The sequence below is a fragment of the Herpailurus yagouaroundi genome, unplaced genomic scaffold (genome assembly GCF_014898765.1).
Source record: "Herpailurus yagouaroundi ecotype Mexico unplaced genomic scaffold, PumYag 77, whole genome shotgun sequence".
In the NCBI taxonomy this organism is placed as follows: domain Eukaryota; kingdom Metazoa; phylum Chordata; class Mammalia; order Carnivora; family Felidae; genus Herpailurus; species Herpailurus yagouaroundi.
In genome coordinates, this window is record NW_024412388.1 from 27550687 (window position 1) to 27568912 (window position 18226).

The window sequence follows — 18226 nt, forward strand, 5'->3', positions numbered from 1 at the left end:
CGGCCCCGGGACTGGTGGGCGGGCGCGCGGGAGGGCCCGTCGCTCCGCGTGTCCCCTATCGGCCCTTGCTTACCTGGGTTCGGGCCGTCAGGCTTGGGGGAAGGGGATCCGTGCCCCACAGCACAAGGCAGAGGGAGCTGACCCGGGCCTCGGGGGGCGGAGACCGCGCCCCAGCCTGGAGAGACAACCCAGGTCTCGAGGTCTAAGGGAGGCAGGCCCAGGATGGAGACCCGGGTTCCCAGGGGGAGGGGAGACCTAACCCAACCTCAGGGGGGGGCGGTCTGCGCTCCAGGGTTGAGGCAGTCCAGTTTGGTCCCAGAAGGAATGATCTGTGCCAGGTGCTCAGCTGAGGCCTGGCCCGGACTGGACCAGGAAGGACCCCCTTGAACTGCCAGGGGTATTCTTAGCATGGGGCCACACCCGTGTTTTTCTTTGCACTGGTAGACAGTCCAGAGCCCTCAGATAAGGAAGAAGAACTTCGCCCAAATACTTCTTATGACCCCCAAAGGCCAAGGGGCAAAGTACCCTCCCTTTCTCGAAGTCCCTGAAGTCTTGGGAAATATGGTCCTATGCCTCTCTTAGTCTGTGCGACAGTCCCAGAGTGATCAGGGCTAGTGCCTTAGTGACAGGTGAGTTACCAGCGAGCCCGTTCTAGCATAAGCTTTAATGCCCTGAGTTCTCTTCTCACTGGGTTATGGGTGGTTGTGGGGATCAAATAAGGGGAAAGTGCTTTGGAAACTGAAATTCCCCATCTTTATGAATGACCTCTGTTTATCTCCCCCAGTTGGCCCAAACCAAAGGAACCATTCCAGGCTATAACAGCTGCCCTGCAGACTGAGAACCTGGTGCTCCCACCTCAGACTGCACCAGGTTTCTAATGCCTCGGCTAAGTAGGGCAGGGTTTAGAGGCTGTGATAGAATTAACTTTAATATCAAACCCTGTCTACATAGTGGACTTCGTTGTAGGGCACTTCATTTTTTTAGTGGATAGAAAATTCACTTTGCCTTTTGAGTTTGGAAACTTTGCAGGTTTGTTTACTTAGAACTTGTTTACATAGCTGAATGATTAAACCCTACCTTAATTGGCTGCTTAAAGTATTTTTTAAAGGCCCACATAATCAAATTTCATATGCCTTTTAAAAATGAATTGGTTTGTGACATTAATATTATTTGATAAACCTCAATGTGAGCATTACCCTGGGTTCCTTCAGCTATGTCCCCCAGCTAAAGGCATGATCATGTCTTTAGGAATGTAACAGACTTCTGTTCAAATCCAATCTAGTAATTTAATAGTTGTATAACCTTGGGCAAATTACTTAATTCCTTTGAACTTTCATTTCCTCATCTATAAAATGAGGGCAATAATAATTATGTGCTGCAAGATTGTTGTGAGAATGAAATGTATGTGAGCAGTCTTATTGTGGAGACTAATGCATTGTAGGTATTCCACAAATGTTTCTTCTTCCCTCCCGGTTAGTAATTCATAATTGAAGCAACTGTTGCATTTTATGAGCTGATGCTGGAAGAGACTATGTAACTGTGTATACAAACTGAATTTCATGGAAAAGATCAACCTGGTAGAGTTAGGAGAGGCCTAGGGACTTTGTTTTTTGGTTGGTTTTAGCTTTTGCAGATTTGAAGACTTAGTTTGCTCAGGATTGTGGAAAGTTCTCACTAATCACACTTTAAAGACACAAATGAATATATTAAAATGTCACATAGATCTTTCCTGTTGACTGGAATATTTTCTTGTCTGCTGTCTAGCAAACTCCTTTTCTGGTGTCACAGTATCTTGGAAACCCAATTAATAATAAGCTGCTTGCTGAGCATAGAATTGGAGCAAAGGGAGTTGATAGTCTTGTGGGATATTTTATCCAGGCTGTCTTAGGACCAAGAGAGAGGCACTTCAGTTTTGTTCAAACACCCTGGTCTAGTGCTTTCTGCCCTCCTCACTTGAAAATCATTGAAGCATTCATGGGGCGCCTGGGTGGCGCAGTCGGTTGAGCGTCCGACTTCAGCCAGGTCACGATCTCGCGGTCCGTGAGTTCGAGCCCCGCGTCGGGCTCTGGGCTGATGGCTCAGAGCCTGGAGCCTGTTTCCGATTCTGTGTCTCCCTCTCTCTCTGCCCCTCCCCCGTTCATGCTCTGTCTCTGTCTGTCCCAAAAGTAAATAAAAAACGTTGAAAAAATTTAAAAAAAAAAATCATTGAAGCATTCTTAATCTTACTATGCTCTCCCCTCACCCCATTTTGGTTTCTGGCAATAATAACTTAGAAATGTATTCAGTTAGATTACCATTTATCTTGGCTATATTAATTATGTTTATTTTTACAGTGCTTTACAGTCTGGAAGGTGCTTTCATAGCTCTTAGCTCATTTGATCCTATGAGAGGTAGGTGAGGCAGGCATTAGCCCCATTTTACAGATGAGTAAAGAGATTCAGAGAGCGTAAGTGACTTCAAGTCTCAAGGCTGAGAGGTGAAATGCAGATGAGTCTGGGTCATCTGACTTCTAGTCTATTGCCCTCTTCTTCATTTTTTAAAAATGTTTTTTTTAATTTTTATTAATTTTTGAGAGAGAGAGAGCGTGTGTGTGTGTGTGTGTGACTGGGGGAGGGCTAGAGAGAGAGAGAGACACAGAATCCGAAGCGGGCTCCAGGCTCTGAGCTGTCAGCACAGAGCCTGATGTGGGGTTCAAACTCATGAACCACAAGATCATGACCTGAGCTAAGGTCCAACGCTTAACCAACTGAGCCACTCAGGTGCCCTGCCCTCTTCTTCATTTAAGGTTGACTTCCTGCAATCTATGTTGAGTAATGTTTCCTTTTCAGAAATGTAATTTTCTGACTTTCTCACTAAATTTTGGAGATACCCCCATTATAAAGCCCAGGGACCTTTGAGCACTGACTGTAACAGTTATTCAAGTACAATCATAACAGCTAACATTTATCAAGCACTTACTATTATCAGGTACTGTGGTAAGCCTTATGTATACATTATCTAATAGGATCCTCAAAATTGATTTATGAAATAGATTCTATTATTACCACACTTCCCATATTTTATAGATGAGGAAACTGAGGCACACAGTGACTAAGAAACTGGCCCAAAGCCATGCAATTAGGGAGTGGTAAAACCAGGGTTGAAACCTACACAGTTTGGTTTTGCCATAGCCACTATGCTTTACTTTCTTTGTAAGCAATTTGCTAAATTCAAAGAAATCAGCTTTGGGAAAATTTTAGGTTATAGTTTTCTAAATAAATCTCCTAAACATATTCAAAGAAATGACCACTCACCTCCTCGCTTTTCTCTGCTACCAAAGAAAAGGAACACACTATCTATCTTTCTCCGTTAACCCCACTTCTTTCATTTCCTCTGCCTCTTTCCCTTTTGGTGTCAAGTATTTCAGAGAGATATAGATACCACAGGATTGTGAAGTACATTGGGAAGAAAAAGCACTGGGCTGGGAGTTAGGAAACCTAAATTCTAGTCACAATTTAAAATCAAAGCTGTATGTGCTTGGGCAAGTCATTTGCTCCAAAATTCTGTTTCTCAATTTCTATCCTAAAGCTGGATTTATGATACAGTGATTGCTTAAATGTACCTTGGAATATGCAGGGCTGACTTGTCTATGATTTAATTGGGTGAATTCAGTATGACTATCACCATTGATATTATTTATTATTTATCTCTTACCTTGTTTTTAAATGTCTTACCACACCTGGAGTATATCCCTTCTATGCCAGAAGTGGAACTCAACTCCAAGCAATAATATTTTTAGTATAAATTATGCACTTTTGCTTTAATGAAAAACAATAGTCAATTCCTGGGTTTTAGAAATGACTGGGTTTCTGTTTGGTTTCTATCTAGAGCTAGAGATGATTGGTACAGACATACCTTGGAGATATTAGGGGTTCAGTTGCAGACCACCACAATAAAGTGAATATCACAATAAAGCAAGTCAAGTGAATTTTTTGGTTTCCCAGTGCATATGAAAGTCATGTTTACACTATACTGTAGTCTAAGTGTGCAATAGCATTATGTCTAAAAAAAGTACATGCTTTAATTAAAGAATACTTTATTGTGGTGCGCCTGGGTGGCTTAGTTGGTTAAGCATCCGACTTCGGCGCAGTCTGTGAGTTGGAGCCCCACGGCGGGCTCTGTGCTGACAGCTCAGAGCCTGGAGCCTGCTTCAGATTCTGTGTCTCCCACTCTCTCTGCCCCTCCCCCACTCATGCTCTGTCTCTCTCACTCTCAAAAAATGAATAAATGTTAAAAAAAAAATTTAAAGAATACTTTATTGCTAAGAAGTGCTAGCCATCATCTGAGCTTTCAGTGAGTCATTATCTTTTTGCTGGTGTGGGGTCTTGCCTTGACGTTGATGGCTGCTGAAAGATCAGGGGGATGTTGCTGAAGTTTGGGGTGGCTATGGCAACTTCTTAAAATAAGACAATGATGAAGTTTGCCATATCAATTGACTCTTCACAAATCGTTTCTCTGTAGCATGCAGTGATGTTTGATAGCATTTTACTTATAATAGAACTTCTTTCAAAATTGGAGTCAGTCTCTCAAACCCTGCCACTGCTTTATCAACTAAATTTTTTTAATGTGTGATAGCTCTATATACTTTTATTTTTAATAATTTATTTTTTAATTTACATCCAAGTTAGTTAGCATATAGTGCAACAATGATTTCAGAAGTAGATTCCTTAATGCCCCTTACCCATTTAGCTCATTCCTCCTCCCACAACCCCTCAACTAAATTTATATATTCTAAATCCTTTCTCGTAATTTCAACAATCTTCACAGCATCTTCACCAGGAGTAGATTCCATCTCAAGAAATCACTTTCTTTGTTCATCTATTTTTTTTTAATTTTTTTTTTCAACGTGTATTTATTTTTGGGACAGAGAGAGACAGAGCATGAACGGGGGAGGGGCAGAGAGAGAGGGAGACACAGAATCGGAAACAGGCTCCAGGCTCCGAGCCATCAGCCCAGAGCCCGACGCAGGGCTCGAACTCACGGACCGCGAGATCGTGACCTGGCTGAAGTCGGACGCTTAACCGACCGCGCCACCCAGGCGCCCCTGTTCATCTATTTTTTAAAAGTGTTTATTTATTATTTGAGAGAGAGAGAGAGAAGAGCAGGGGGATGGGGGGCAGAGAGGGAGAGAGACAGAATCCTAAGAAGGCCTTGCACTGTCAGCATAGAGCTGACATGGGGCTCAAACTCAAACTGCAAGATCATGACCTGAGCCAAAATCAAGAGTTGGATGCTTAACTGACCAAGCCACCTAAGCACCCCTCTTTGTTCATCTATAGAAGCAACTCCTTTCTCATCCATTCAAGTTTTATCATGATATTATAGCAGTTCAGCCACATCTCCACGTCTCATTCTAGTTCTCTTGCTATTTCTACTACATCTGCAGCTACTTCCTTCACTGGAGTCTTAACCTGCTCAGAGTCATCCATGAGGGTTAGAATCAACTTCTTTCAAACTCCTGTTAGTGTTGATTTTTTTGACCACTTCCCATGAATCATGGATGTTTTTCATGACATTGAGAATGGTGAATCCTTTCCAAAGAGTTTTCAATTTATTTTGCCCAGATCTATCAGAGGAATCACAATGACAACTATAGCTTTACAAAATGTTTCTCAAATAGTTAAGTCTTGAAAGTCAAAATGACTCCTTGATTTATGAGTTGCAGAATGGATGTTGTGTTAGGAGGCATGAAAGAAACACTAATCCTGTTGTATACGGCTGTCAGAGCTCTTAGGTGACCAGGTGCATTGTCAATGAGCAGTAATCTTTTGGAAGGAATCTTTTTGTCTGCGTAGTAAATCTCAACAGTGGGCTTAACATATTCAGTAAACCATGTTGTAAACAGATGTGTCATCATCCAGGCTTTGTTTCACTTATAGAGCAGAGGCAGAGTGGATTTAGTGTAATTCTTAAGGACCCTAGGTTTTTCAGATTGATATATAAACATTGGCTTCAACTTAAAGTCACCAACTGCATTAGCCATTAACAAGAATCCGTCTGTCCTTTTGAAGTTTTGAAGCCAGGCATTGACTTATTCTCTCTAGCTGTGGAAGTCCTGGATGGCATCTTCTTCCAGTATAAGGCTGTTTCATCTACATAGAAAATCTGTAGCCACCTTCATTCATTATCTTAACTAGATCTTCTGGATAATTTGCTGCAGCTTCTACATCACCACTTGTTGCTTCACCTTGCATATTTATGTTATGGAGATGGCTTCTTTCCTTAAACCTCATGAACCAACCTCTCTCTTCTAGCTTCAGACTTCACTTCTGCAACTTCCTCCCCTCTCTCGGCCTTCACAGAATTGAAGAGAGTTAGGGCCTTGCTCAGGATTAGGCTTTGGCTTAAGGGAATTTTGTGTCTGTTTTGATGGATTGGTTTGCTTGTTTATTTATTTATTTAGAGAGTGAGTGAGCACAAGTTGGGAGGGGCAGAGAGAGAGAGAGAGAGAGAGAGAGAGAGAGAGAGAGAGAGAGAGAATCCCAAGCAGGCTCCACACTGTTAGCACGGATCCCCACATGGCACTTGATCTCATGAACTGTGAGATCACGACCTGAGTTGAAGTTGGACGCCTAACGGACTGAGCCACCCAGGCACCCTCATTTTGATCTTCTATCCAGACCACTAAGAGTTTCTTCGTATAAGCAATAAGGTTGTTTTGCTTTCTTAACACTCGCATGTTCACTGGAGCAGCACTTTTAATTTCCTTCAAAAACTTTTCCATTGCATTCACAACTTGGCTGAGTCTTTGGCACAAGAGGCCTACTTTTGGCCTGTCTTGGCTTTCCACATGCCTTCCTCACTAACCTTAATCATTTCTAGCTTTTGATTGAAAGTGAGAGACATGGGACTCTTCCTTTCACTTGAACACTTAGAGGCCATCATAGGGTTATTAACTGGCCTACTTTCAGTATGGTCGTGTTTCAGGGAATAGGGAGGCTCAAAGAGAGGAAGAGAGAAGGGAATGGCCAGTGAGCGGAGCAGTCAGAACACACAACATCTTTGTATTAACTTTGCTATCTCATATGGGTGCAGTTCGTGGCACCTCAAGACTATTACAACAGCAACTCAGCAATCACTGATCACAGATCACCATAACAAATATAATAATAATGTAAAAGTTTCAAATGTGAGAATGACCAAAATGTGACACAGAGACATGAAGTGAACAAGTGCTGCGGCTGGAAAAATAGCACCAATAGCCTTGCTCACTGCAGGGTTCCCACAAACTTTCAATTTGTAAAAGACTCAGTATATGCAAAGCACAATAAAGTGCAACTAAATGAGCTATGCCTATACTGTTCAACTCAACATTTATTGAATTCCTATGATGCGCTATAGTCATTGAGTTAGATATTGAGGAGGTAACAGTGAACTGAAGGTCCACTTCTTCTAAGAAGTTACAGTCCAATGGCCGAGACAGTAATTTAACACATTGTTTCTACATACTTGTGCTATGTACTCCCTTATACAGAGGGTCTTGGATACACCAAGGATGCATCTTCCAGTCTGGAAGCCTTCCAGAAAGGCTTTCCAAAGGAAGTCACACCTAACCTGAGTTTTGAAGGAGTAGAATTTAGAATAAGAATGACCCATGAATTTAATCTGTGAGAAGATTTTCAATACTTTAAAAATTAGTATACGGTGATCTGTCAACACATATTTTGTTAAAGGGTTTGCTTTGATTTTCCTAAGTGATGTTGAACCAGAATAGCTTCTTGCTTCAAAGTTTTCTCTCCTTTGAATTGCCTTTGTTCTTGGTGAAATGCCTTGGCAATAAGAACCTGTTGTAACTTTCCATTGTAATCACAGCCCACTGTACTCAACACCTATTTGTAGCAGAAAAGATGTTTATTTTTTAGGCCAGTGTCTACTTGACATTATCCTCAAAAAGAAGTAAGTTTTCTTTAGATAAATATTACCCAGTCTGTGTTTCCTCAAATCCTTATCTCCTGAATAGTGATAGGTATTTGATTTTAAAAACAGAGAAAATTTAGGGGGAAAATAAGTTGGGTAAATGATTAACGTTATTTATTATAAAACCCATTAGAGAATTTAATACAATAATGCACATTGAAACTTTGAGAAGGGAGACAATATGCAATTTCTTTAGCTTATGGACTCTTTTCTTTTTGTGGAATATTTTGTGAACCATCAATGGAATAATTTGGGTTGACTGCCCTGTCTAGACCAGAAATTCTCGCCCTCAGCACTATTGATATTTTAGGTGGATACTTCTTTGTTGTAGGGGCTGTCCTGTGCATTGTAGGATGTTTAGCTGTATCCCTACCCTATGTCAATAGCACCCCCTGAGTTGTGACAACCAAAAATGTCTGCAGGCATTTGTCAAATGTTTCCTGGGGGACAATATCTCTCCCACATTGAGAACCACTGGTCTAGGCTGTAAGTTCTTTGAAGGCAGACACTCTTTTTCCTAAATCCACAGTGCAGTTTGACATGTAATAAGCGAATAAACTAGACATTATGATCAAGCAATGTCACATTGTCCAGATAGAATCTGGACATGAGGTTATAAGCTTTAGGTTATAAAGTCTAACATTATTGGTATTGTTTCACTATCTAAATTAGCAAGTAAATTAATAAATGTAGCTGCTGTTAATCTCCTGCCTGTACAAACTATAATAACGGAGGCTAGTTTGTGGAGGATTAATAGATGATCGCCAGCCTGAACATGGTGATGATCCCTAGAGTTTAGGGATGGTTTTATTTTAAAATGCATATAATTTGGGGGCACCTGGCTGGCTCAGTCCATAGAGCATGCAACTCTTGACCTCAGGGTTGTAAATTCAATCCCCACATTGGGTGTAGAGATTACAATGTAGAGCTACATTAGGTGTAGCTACAGACCTGATGCTCATAGGAAGTTTTTTTTTTTTTTTAATTTTTTTTTTTCAACATTTTATTTATTTTTGGGACAGAGAGAGACAGAGCATGAACGGGGGAGGGGCAGAGAGAGAGGGAGACACAGAATCGGAAACAGGCTCCAGGCTCTGAGCCATCAGCCCAGAGCCCGACGCGGGGCTCGAACTCACGGACCGCGAGATCGTGACCTGGCTGAAGTCGGACGCTCAACCGACTGCGCCACCCAGGCGCCCCTCATAGGAAGTTTTATACAGTAGCCTACATCTGAGAGGAGACCATCATACTGTCTATATAATTTTGACGTCTCCCATAATCAAAATGATAGCAATATGGCAAAATATTTAAAAATCTAGAAAACCTGAGGTTAAAAGATATCACAAACTCTTTATATCAGAGTATGTTCAGTGAATAATAAGATCTCAATAATTATATCTATTATTATTATCATCATCACAATTGTGAAGGGAGTATTGTCCTTTATGACCAAATAGCACATCAAATGCCTTTCAATCTCTTCAGGACCTCCATCCAGCCTGTTTCAGCCACCTCGTCGTCCTGGCCTTGGAACAGTTGGGAAACCAATTCGACTGTTAGCCAATCATTTTCAGGTTCAGATTCCTAAAATAGATGTGTATCACTATGATGTGGATATTAAACCAGAAAAACGGCCTCGTAGAGTCAACAGGTAAGGACTAGAAAGAGTAGATTTCTATATATTTAAATGTATATCATTTATTTATTATGTATCATATTGTTTTCTAAATTCTTTCATCATGTAGGCTTTGTTTTTTCTCTAAGATGGTAAGTTTCTTGATAGCAGCTTTGTTGTCTCATACTTGGTTATCCTCTACAGATTCTAGCAGTGCTGGATACATTATTGTCCAACAGTAAATACTTACCAAATGAAGGAGAAAGTCACTCTCATTGTCCAATGGTAGCAGAAATTTAAATAATAAAATAAAAATAGGTGAAGTGTTAGTATGTACAGGAAACTAGAACTATCTGAAAATTCTGGGGCTTCTGGCTGGCACAGTTGGTAGAACATGCGACTCTTGATCTCGGGGCTCGAGATCAAGAGTCAAGACCAAGTTCCATCCTGAAATTGGATATAGAGTTTAATTAAAAATAAAATCTTAAAAAATAACTATCCCAACATTAATTTTATTATTAAGTATTGGTATTGGACATGAGAAAAATTTAAGTGTAAAGACAGAAGAATCATCTTGGAGTATTGAAAAAAGTGAAGTTCAGAGAGAAGTTCTGTTTAATTCTAACATTACCCAAGTGGGGTCTGGATGAGATGATTTAAGCCTTTTTGGTGTGTATGGCAGGAATTTACCAAATGTGAAGACATAGTCCTGTAGTAGATATCTTTACAATGCTAAGAGCACCCAATTTTCTTTTTTCACGCCATCATATTCAACAATCCTTAATATTAAGATCCTTGCTTTCTAAGAATGCCTTTGGTGTCAAGTGCAATATTTTATGCTGCTGGATATTTTTCTTATTATAGATCAATAATATGGCTTTATGGTACAGTTTAATCTCATGCAAGCCCGTAATTGTTTGGCTATTATATAACTGAAATCAACTGTAATAGTTACCATTAATGGCTACCATTAATCCATTCAACGAACATTTTATTAAGTGCTTACTATGTACCAGGTATTGTTCTGTGCTCTGGAAATACAACATGAACGAAACAGGCAAAAATTTCTACCCTTGAGGAGCTTATATTCTAATAGGGGAGAAGACCAAAAATAAATGAATTAGCAAACAAAAATTATTACGTGTTAGTTGGTGATAAGTGCTATGAAGAAAAATTAAACAGGGAAAGAAAATAGAGAATGGGGGTGGGGTGAGCAACTGAGATGTTTTTAATAATTTTTTGGAGGTAGTGTCAGCATGATGTGCTGATGGATTAAACATGGGATATGAGTGAAGAAATGAGTCATGACTGATCCCAGGGTTTTTGTCCTGTGCAAGTGGAAAAAATGAAGTTGCCACTTGTTGGAATGGGGAAAACTATGGGTTTTCCCTAACCCAGTCAACAGGGCTGGCAGATCAGGAGACCTGTTTGGGCATGTTAGGGCTGAGATGTCTATTAGACATCCTAGTGGAGATGTTGAGTAGGAACTCGAATAGATGAGGCCGGATTTAGGCTGGTGACAAACATTTGCAGGTCATCAGCATATTGGTGGTAAAGCCATGAGCTGGGTAAGATTATATGGGAAGTGAGCATGGTTAGAGAAAAAAAGACTGTAAGAGAAAAGACTCTAAGCACCCCAATATTTAAAAATTAGGGAGATGAGGAAGCCAGGAGATTGGCATGGAAAGGCCACTGGGATAGGTGAAAACCAGGACAGAACAAGGAGGCAAGGGAAGAAGATGTTTTAAGTTGGAAGACTTTATCATCTAATGTTTAAGGAACACTGAATTTAGCATTGTGGAGCTCACTGGGGACCTTGACAAGAGTAGTTTTGGTGGAGGAGAAGTGGAGAAGGTTTAGGAGAGACAGGGAAAGAACAATTAGAGACAACTTCTTTAAGGGATTTTGACACAAAGGGGAACAGAGAAATGGGATGTTCAAATGGGGAGGAAGTCAGGTCAAGGAAGTTTAATTTCTTTGAAGATGAGAGAAATGATAGCATATCTGTATGCTGAAGGAAATAATCCAGTAAAGAGGACAAATCTGATAATTCAGAAGAGAGGAAGATCCTCGGAGTCCTATCCATGAGCACACCAGAGTAAGTAGGCTTATTGTGTGACAAGCACTGTTGTAAATATTCTATGTATATTTATTTACTTAATACAACAAACTTTTGTGGTAGATATTGTGATTATCGTAATTTTACAAATGAAAAGAAACAGGTTTCTTGTAACTTGCCCAAGGTCATGCAGTTCTGCCACTTATTCACTCTGTGACCAGGGGCAGATCACTTGCCTATGCTGATTTTTTTTTCTTTAAAAAAAATTTTTTTTAATGTTTATTTATTTTTGAGAGAGACAGAGTGTGATTGGGGGAGGGGCAGAGAGAGAAGGAGACATAGAACCCAAAGCAAGCTCCAGGCTCCGAGCTGTCAGCACAGAGCCTAACACGGGGCTCGAACCCACAAACCGTGAGATCATGACCTGAGCTGAAGTCGGACTCTTTACCGACTGAGCTACCCAGGTGCCCCAAGTATTTTTTTTCTATTTATTATGAAGTAGTATTTTTTTTTTTCTGTTTACTATGAAGACAATAATCATTGGCCTATTTGTCTCACAAAATTGTTGCATAGATTAAGTGAGAGCAGAGGTGAAAATATCTCTTCACTATAAAACTATTTATGGTTATAATTTAAGAATGTAAGATGAGGGGGGCACCTGGGTGGCTCAGTCAGTTGAGCATCCGACTTTGGCTCAGGTTATGATCTCACGGTCTGTGAGTTTGAGCCCCACGTTGGGCTCTGTGCTGACAGCTCAGAGCCTGGAGCCTGCTTCAGATTTTGTGTCTCCCTCTCTCTCTGCCCCTTACCCGCTCGTGCTCTGTCTTTCTCTCTCTGTCAAAAATAAACATTAAAAAAATTTTTTTAAAAAAAGAATGTAAAATGAGGAATTACCCTGCTAATATGAAAATGTATTGTTCTTAAGTTAGCTTTTTTTAATTGGTAATATATGATACTGCATTTCTCCATTAATTTTTTTCAGTTGCGTGATTGAGTTTATAAATGTGTGTCTTTTCCCACAGATTTTATTTGTGGAATATTAATGCCTTAGCCAGTTGTAATATGTTTTGGCTTTTAAGATATAGTTCACACATGTAACATTCACTAGACGTTGGTGAGATATAGAGCTATCATTGACTCTAGCATTCCAAAATCTCACACACTCATCTGTCCATCTCAAACCATATACTCTAGTTGCCAGGTAACTAAAGCTGGCATACAGAGTGGTCCAGCATATATATATATATATATATATATATATATATATATATACACACACACACACACACACACACACACACACACACACACACATATACACATACACACACACACACACACACACACACACACACACACACACAAGAACCCTGAAGTAAAGCTAGGCATGCTTGATTGAGGCTTTCATTCTAAAAAGAAAGAAACTACATTGGTAATCTTTATGGAATAAGGATATTTTACATTTCCTTCTCCACACTGCTCAAGAGTACTTTGGCATAAAGCAAGACAGTATGCAGAATAATAAATTACCAGCATTTGGCAAAGGGATTGACTTATTCCTTGGAGTATATGCATCTTAGATTTATTGGTCCTCAAATTTCTGAATTTCTGCCTACTCTCTTTTCTGAAACCATTATACTTGAATGAGGATGTTTAGTTGCTAACAATTACGAATTACGAATATTCATGCCAAACTTAGATGCCAAAGATAGGTTATTCTCATAAGGCTATATTTATCATCAGAGAGGATTGTGAAAAATAAGAGTTTGAGAGGCTGCCATAAATTTTATGCTCTCTTTTTATTCCCTGCTTTCTTATCATCTCATAGCTGCCTTTGCTCACTTGTTGCCACCTTTCTTTAGTTGACCATTGCTAACTTTTTTTTAGTTACTGAAGTCAATTCTAACTTTAACTCTTACTTTTTCCAAGTAGTTTTGAACTCAATTTAGGTGATTAAAGTATAGCAGTAGTTTCCTTACTATTCACCATGTCTCAAAGCTAATTGCCACTCTCTCCATTACTGTTAAGAGAGGTAGTAGACACAATGGTACGGCACTTCAAGATGCAAATATTTGGTGATCGGCAGCCTGGCTATGATGGCAAAAGAAACATGTACACGGCACACCCACTGCCAATTGGACGGGATAGGGTAAGTGTTAATAGTCAGAAATGTATGATAGACTTACGTCATTTCCATAGAACAAGAATGTTTCCCTTTCTAATGGCAACTTCTTTCTTTTTTTTTTCCTTATTTTTAAAATTTTTATTTGTGTTGAGAGAGAGAGAGAGAGAGAGAGAGAGAGAGAGAGAGAGGAAGGGGCAGAGAGAGAGAGAATCCCAAGCAAGCTTCATGCTGTCAGCGCAGAGCCCTATGTGGCACTTGAACTCATGAACTGTGAGACTGTGACCTGAGCCGAAACCAAGAGTCAGACGCTTAACCAACTGAGCTACCCCCGTGCCCTTGGCAACTTAATTCTCAGTTGTTTCACATAGTGTTGATAGATTTGTTATTGTGTCCATATTCCCTTGTCCCTTAATCAATAATCGAAGATGAGATAAGCATTAGAATCTAGGTTGATTATGTCATCTCTACATACATTCCAAGGTTTTCACATTGCTAAAGTACTTGCTACCTGAATCTGAACAATGGAGTCTTTATAGAGTATAGAAAATTATCTAAACCCACTGATGAAAATATTTGTAATACCATAATAACTTTTTCTAAATTTATTTTAATTAGAAAAACAGTATATAAATATCTACTCATTATAAACTTACTTAGACAATCTAGAAATACTGTGATTTCCAGCCTCCTCACCTGCCTATACCCTTCATCTCATTTTCCTTTTTAGAGGAAACTATTCTAATAGTTTGGTATGTATCTTTTCAGATATTTTTATGTGCATTAGCTATTTATGCATATGTTTATGTGTAATCTTGTTTGTTTGCATATCATTCTATGATTCACTTTATCACTTAACAATATGTCTGGAAGGGGCACCTGGGTGGCTCAGTCACTTAAGTGTCCAACTCTTGATTTCAGCTCAGGTCGTGATCTTACAGTCATGGGATTGAGCTCTTCACTGACATTGTCGAGCCTGCTTGGAATTCTCTTTCCCTCTCTCTCTGCTCCTCACTGACTCACACTCTCTCTAAATAAACAAACAAACAAATAAATAAATAAAAAAAAATATGGGGGATCTTTCCATTTTTTTTACATTTAGAGGTTTTATTTTTTTTTAATTCAAATTCTTTTTATTGTGGTAAAGAGTACATAATGTAAAAATTACTATTTTATCCATTAAAATGTTATTTTAATGTTTATTTACTTCTGAGAGAGAGACAGACAGACAGAGCATGAGTGGGAGAGGGGCAGAAAGAGAGGGAGACACAGAATCCAAAGCAGGCTTCAGGCTCTGAGCTGTCATCACAGAGCCTGACACGGGACTCAAACCCATGAACTATGAGATAATGACCTGAGCCAAAGTCAGACTGTCAACCAACTGAGCCACACAGGCACCCCTTAACCATTTTTTTTTTTGAGAGAAAGAGAGAAAGGGAGTGGAGGAGAGGGGCAGAGGGAGAGAAGAGAGAGAGAGAGAGAGAGAGAGAGAGAGAGAGAGAGAGAGAAAATCTTAAGCAGGCTCCACACTCAACACAGAGCCCCATGTGGAGCTTGATCCCACAAATCTGGATCATGACCTGAGCCAAAATCAACAGTCGGATGCTCAACTGTTTGAGGCACCCAGGTGCCCCTAACTAACCATTTTTAGGTGTACAATCCAATGGCATTTAGCATATTCACATTGTTGTACAGTCGTGACCACTATTGATCTCCGCAACTTTTTCATCCTCCTATACTGGAAGTATGTACCCCTTAAACAGTAAGTTCCCCTCTCCTTTTCCTCTAGTTCCTGCTATCCACTGTTCTACTTTCTGTCTCTACAAACTTGACTATTGTAGGTACCTCATATATATGGAATCATACAATCTTTGTCCCTTTGTGTCTGGCTTATTTCACTTAGCGTAATGTTTTCAAAGTTCATCCACGTTGTAGCATTCCCCTTATTTTCAAACTATTATTTGCATAATGGTCAATACTAAATTATTCCCCTATTGATGGAGACTTAGGTTGTTTACAATGTTTTGCAACTACAGAAAGTGTTAAAGTTAAATATCCTTATGCATATACTATATTGAGTATTCCTGGGATCTTTTTTTCAGCCTTTGTAAATAGGTATATGTAAATGTGATTTTTTTTTTCCTTAGGTTGATATGGAAGTGACACTTCCAGGTGAGGGTAAAGACCAAACCTTTAAAGTGTCTGTTCAATGGGTATCAGTTGTGAGCCTTCAGTTGCTTTTAGAAGCTTTGGCTGGGCACTTGAACGAAGTCCCAGATGACTCAGTACAAGCACTTGATGTTATTACAAGGCACCTTCCCTCCATGAGGTTAGTATCTTCATTTGAGTTCTTTCCCAAAATGTCAGGGGTTTTTTTTGGTAGGTTGCATCAGAGCCACTGAAAGGTTTCTGCATAAGTCATAGTTCAAACTTGCTTTCAAGTTTGTTTATAAAGTTGGTAGAGAAATGAAAGACCTTGCACGCTTTTCATTGTGAAACATGCCAACTATTTTTTCAGGTACACTCCAGTGGGTCGTTCTTTTTTCTCACCTCCTGAAGGTTATTACCACCCTCTCGGAGGGGGCAGAGAGGTTTGGTTTGGCTTTCACCAGTCTGTGAGACCCGCTATGTGGAATATGATGCTCAATATTGATGGTATGATGGAATTCTCTTTTGACTCTTTGTTCTTTTGGCTGGTTGTTTTTGTTTTTGTTTTTGTTTTTGTTTTTGTTTTTTTGTTTAGTTTTGTTTTGTTTTTTGTGGTGCTTTCCCTCTCTCTGAAGCTAAGTATCCTTCCTCTCTGTTTGTTAGTATCTGCAACTGCTTTCTACCGGGCTCAGCCTATCATTGAGTTCATGTGTGAGGTTTTAGACATTCAGAACATCAATGAACAGACCAAACCTCTAACAGATTCCCAGCGTGTCAAGTTTACCAAAGAAATCAGAGGTAGGTATTTGCATTGTGGTAGTCTCAGAAAGGCAGCTCCACACGGTGGAAAGAGCACAGTCTTGGAGTCAGACACATCTGGGTTTCTAGCCCAGCCCAACCAGTTCTATCAGTGGGACCTGTGGCTAGATACTTAATCACCATGAGCCTTAATTTATTCATCTCTAAGGTAAAGATAATAATATGTATCTTTATGGTTGATGTGAGAATTAAAGGCAATTAAATGTATAAAGCTTCTTGCCCAGTAGCTGGCACATATCAGACACTCTAAGCCTTACCCACTTAAAAGCTTCCATTTTAATAAAATAACACAAGTTCATTTATTATCCCTTTGGAATTTCTTTTCTTCTTGTTATTAGCTTTCTTCTCTCACTAGAACACAAGCTTCGTCAGGGCTATCTCTAGATCTGATAATAAGTACCAGAGTAGTTGATGCATAGTAGATATTTATTGAATTAATTAATAAATTTAAGTACATTGCACATCTTAAGTCATCTGGGTTCTAAGTTTTTCTTCTTAGCTGAGACTTTTTGCCTGTACATGATGAAATTGTTCCCATATCCTTGCAACTTTTGTCCTGTACAATGCCATGCCTTTCCAAAGACAACATTTAAACCTGTTTTCATCACTTTGATTTTAACTAACACCTAATGTCTTGACTTTTTTTTTTTACAGGTCTTAAAGTTGAGGTGACCCACTGTGGACAGATGAAACGAAAATACCGAGTTTGTAATGTGACTAGACGGCCAGCTAGTCATCAAACGTATGTTAACCACATCTAAAATGATACTGTTACATTTTTTGATAACAGAGGAAGCTGCTATAATCATTTGAGAAATTGGCATCCCATATTGTAATCTTCAAAATCACTGTAATCCTCTTTTAAGCACCAAAGCTTTAAAAAATGTTTCAAGTATTTTTGATGGAGACATTTAGAAAACATATCTCTTGGCGTTTGATTCATTTCACCTCTTAAACACAGAGGATGCCAAACACAGATCAACTTTTATGTAACAATGCCGAGTCATGATTAAAAGCATCTTTTATTATACTGTTGTAATTCTCAATGCATGTCCCAAAGGGTTTGTCAAGGCCTATACATCATATAAGGCTGTCATGGGAAGATAATTGCTTTGTGTTTTGTTTGGATTTTTCTCTCTTTGTAGTTAGTGGCTACTTCTTCCAGCTGTCAGTATGTATGGCATGCCTCTTAACAGCTCACTTATTTCCATTTTCCAAACTTATTTTTCTTTTCTTTCTTTTTTTATACGTTTTTTAAATGTTTATTTATATTTGAGAGAGAGAGAGAGAGAGAGAGAGAGAGAGAGAGAGAGAGAGAGCATGAGTGGGGGAGGGGCAGAGAGACGGATACAGACAGAATCTGAAGCAGGCTCCAGGCTCCGAGCTGTTGGCACAGAGCCCGATGTGAGATCATTGGAGGCGCCCCTCCAATCTCATTTTTCTAATCACCCAACTTCTAATCCACTGGGAACTACGCATAATCAGAAAATATATATGAAAGTGCTTT

General features: G+C 39.6%; 1 protein-coding gene across 2 annotated transcripts in view; it reads left to right on the forward strand.

Annotated features, from left to right (window-relative positions):
* The first annotated feature begins 9433 nt into the window (after positions 1–9433).
* LOC121026236 (protein argonaute-4) overlaps positions 9434–18226 on the forward strand; it is a 32085-nt gene continuing 23292 nt past the window's right edge. The window contains exons 1-7 of one of the 2 annotated variants that reach the window (XM_040469113.1): positions 9525–9607; positions 11589–11669; positions 13659–13779; positions 15900–16081; positions 16271–16407; positions 16564–16698; positions 17374–17461. In XM_040469113.1, the coding sequence (XP_040325047.1) occupies positions 11656–11669; positions 13659–13779; positions 15900–16081; positions 16271–16407; positions 16564–16698; positions 17374–17461 (677 nt within the window). In that variant the 5' untranslated portion in view covers positions 9525–9607; positions 11589–11655. Of the gene's footprint in view, positions 9608–11588; positions 11670–13658; positions 13780–15899; positions 16082–16270; positions 16408–16563; positions 16699–17373; positions 17462–18226 lie in introns of both variants that reach the window. The other variant, XM_040469116.1, reaches the window with a different exon arrangement.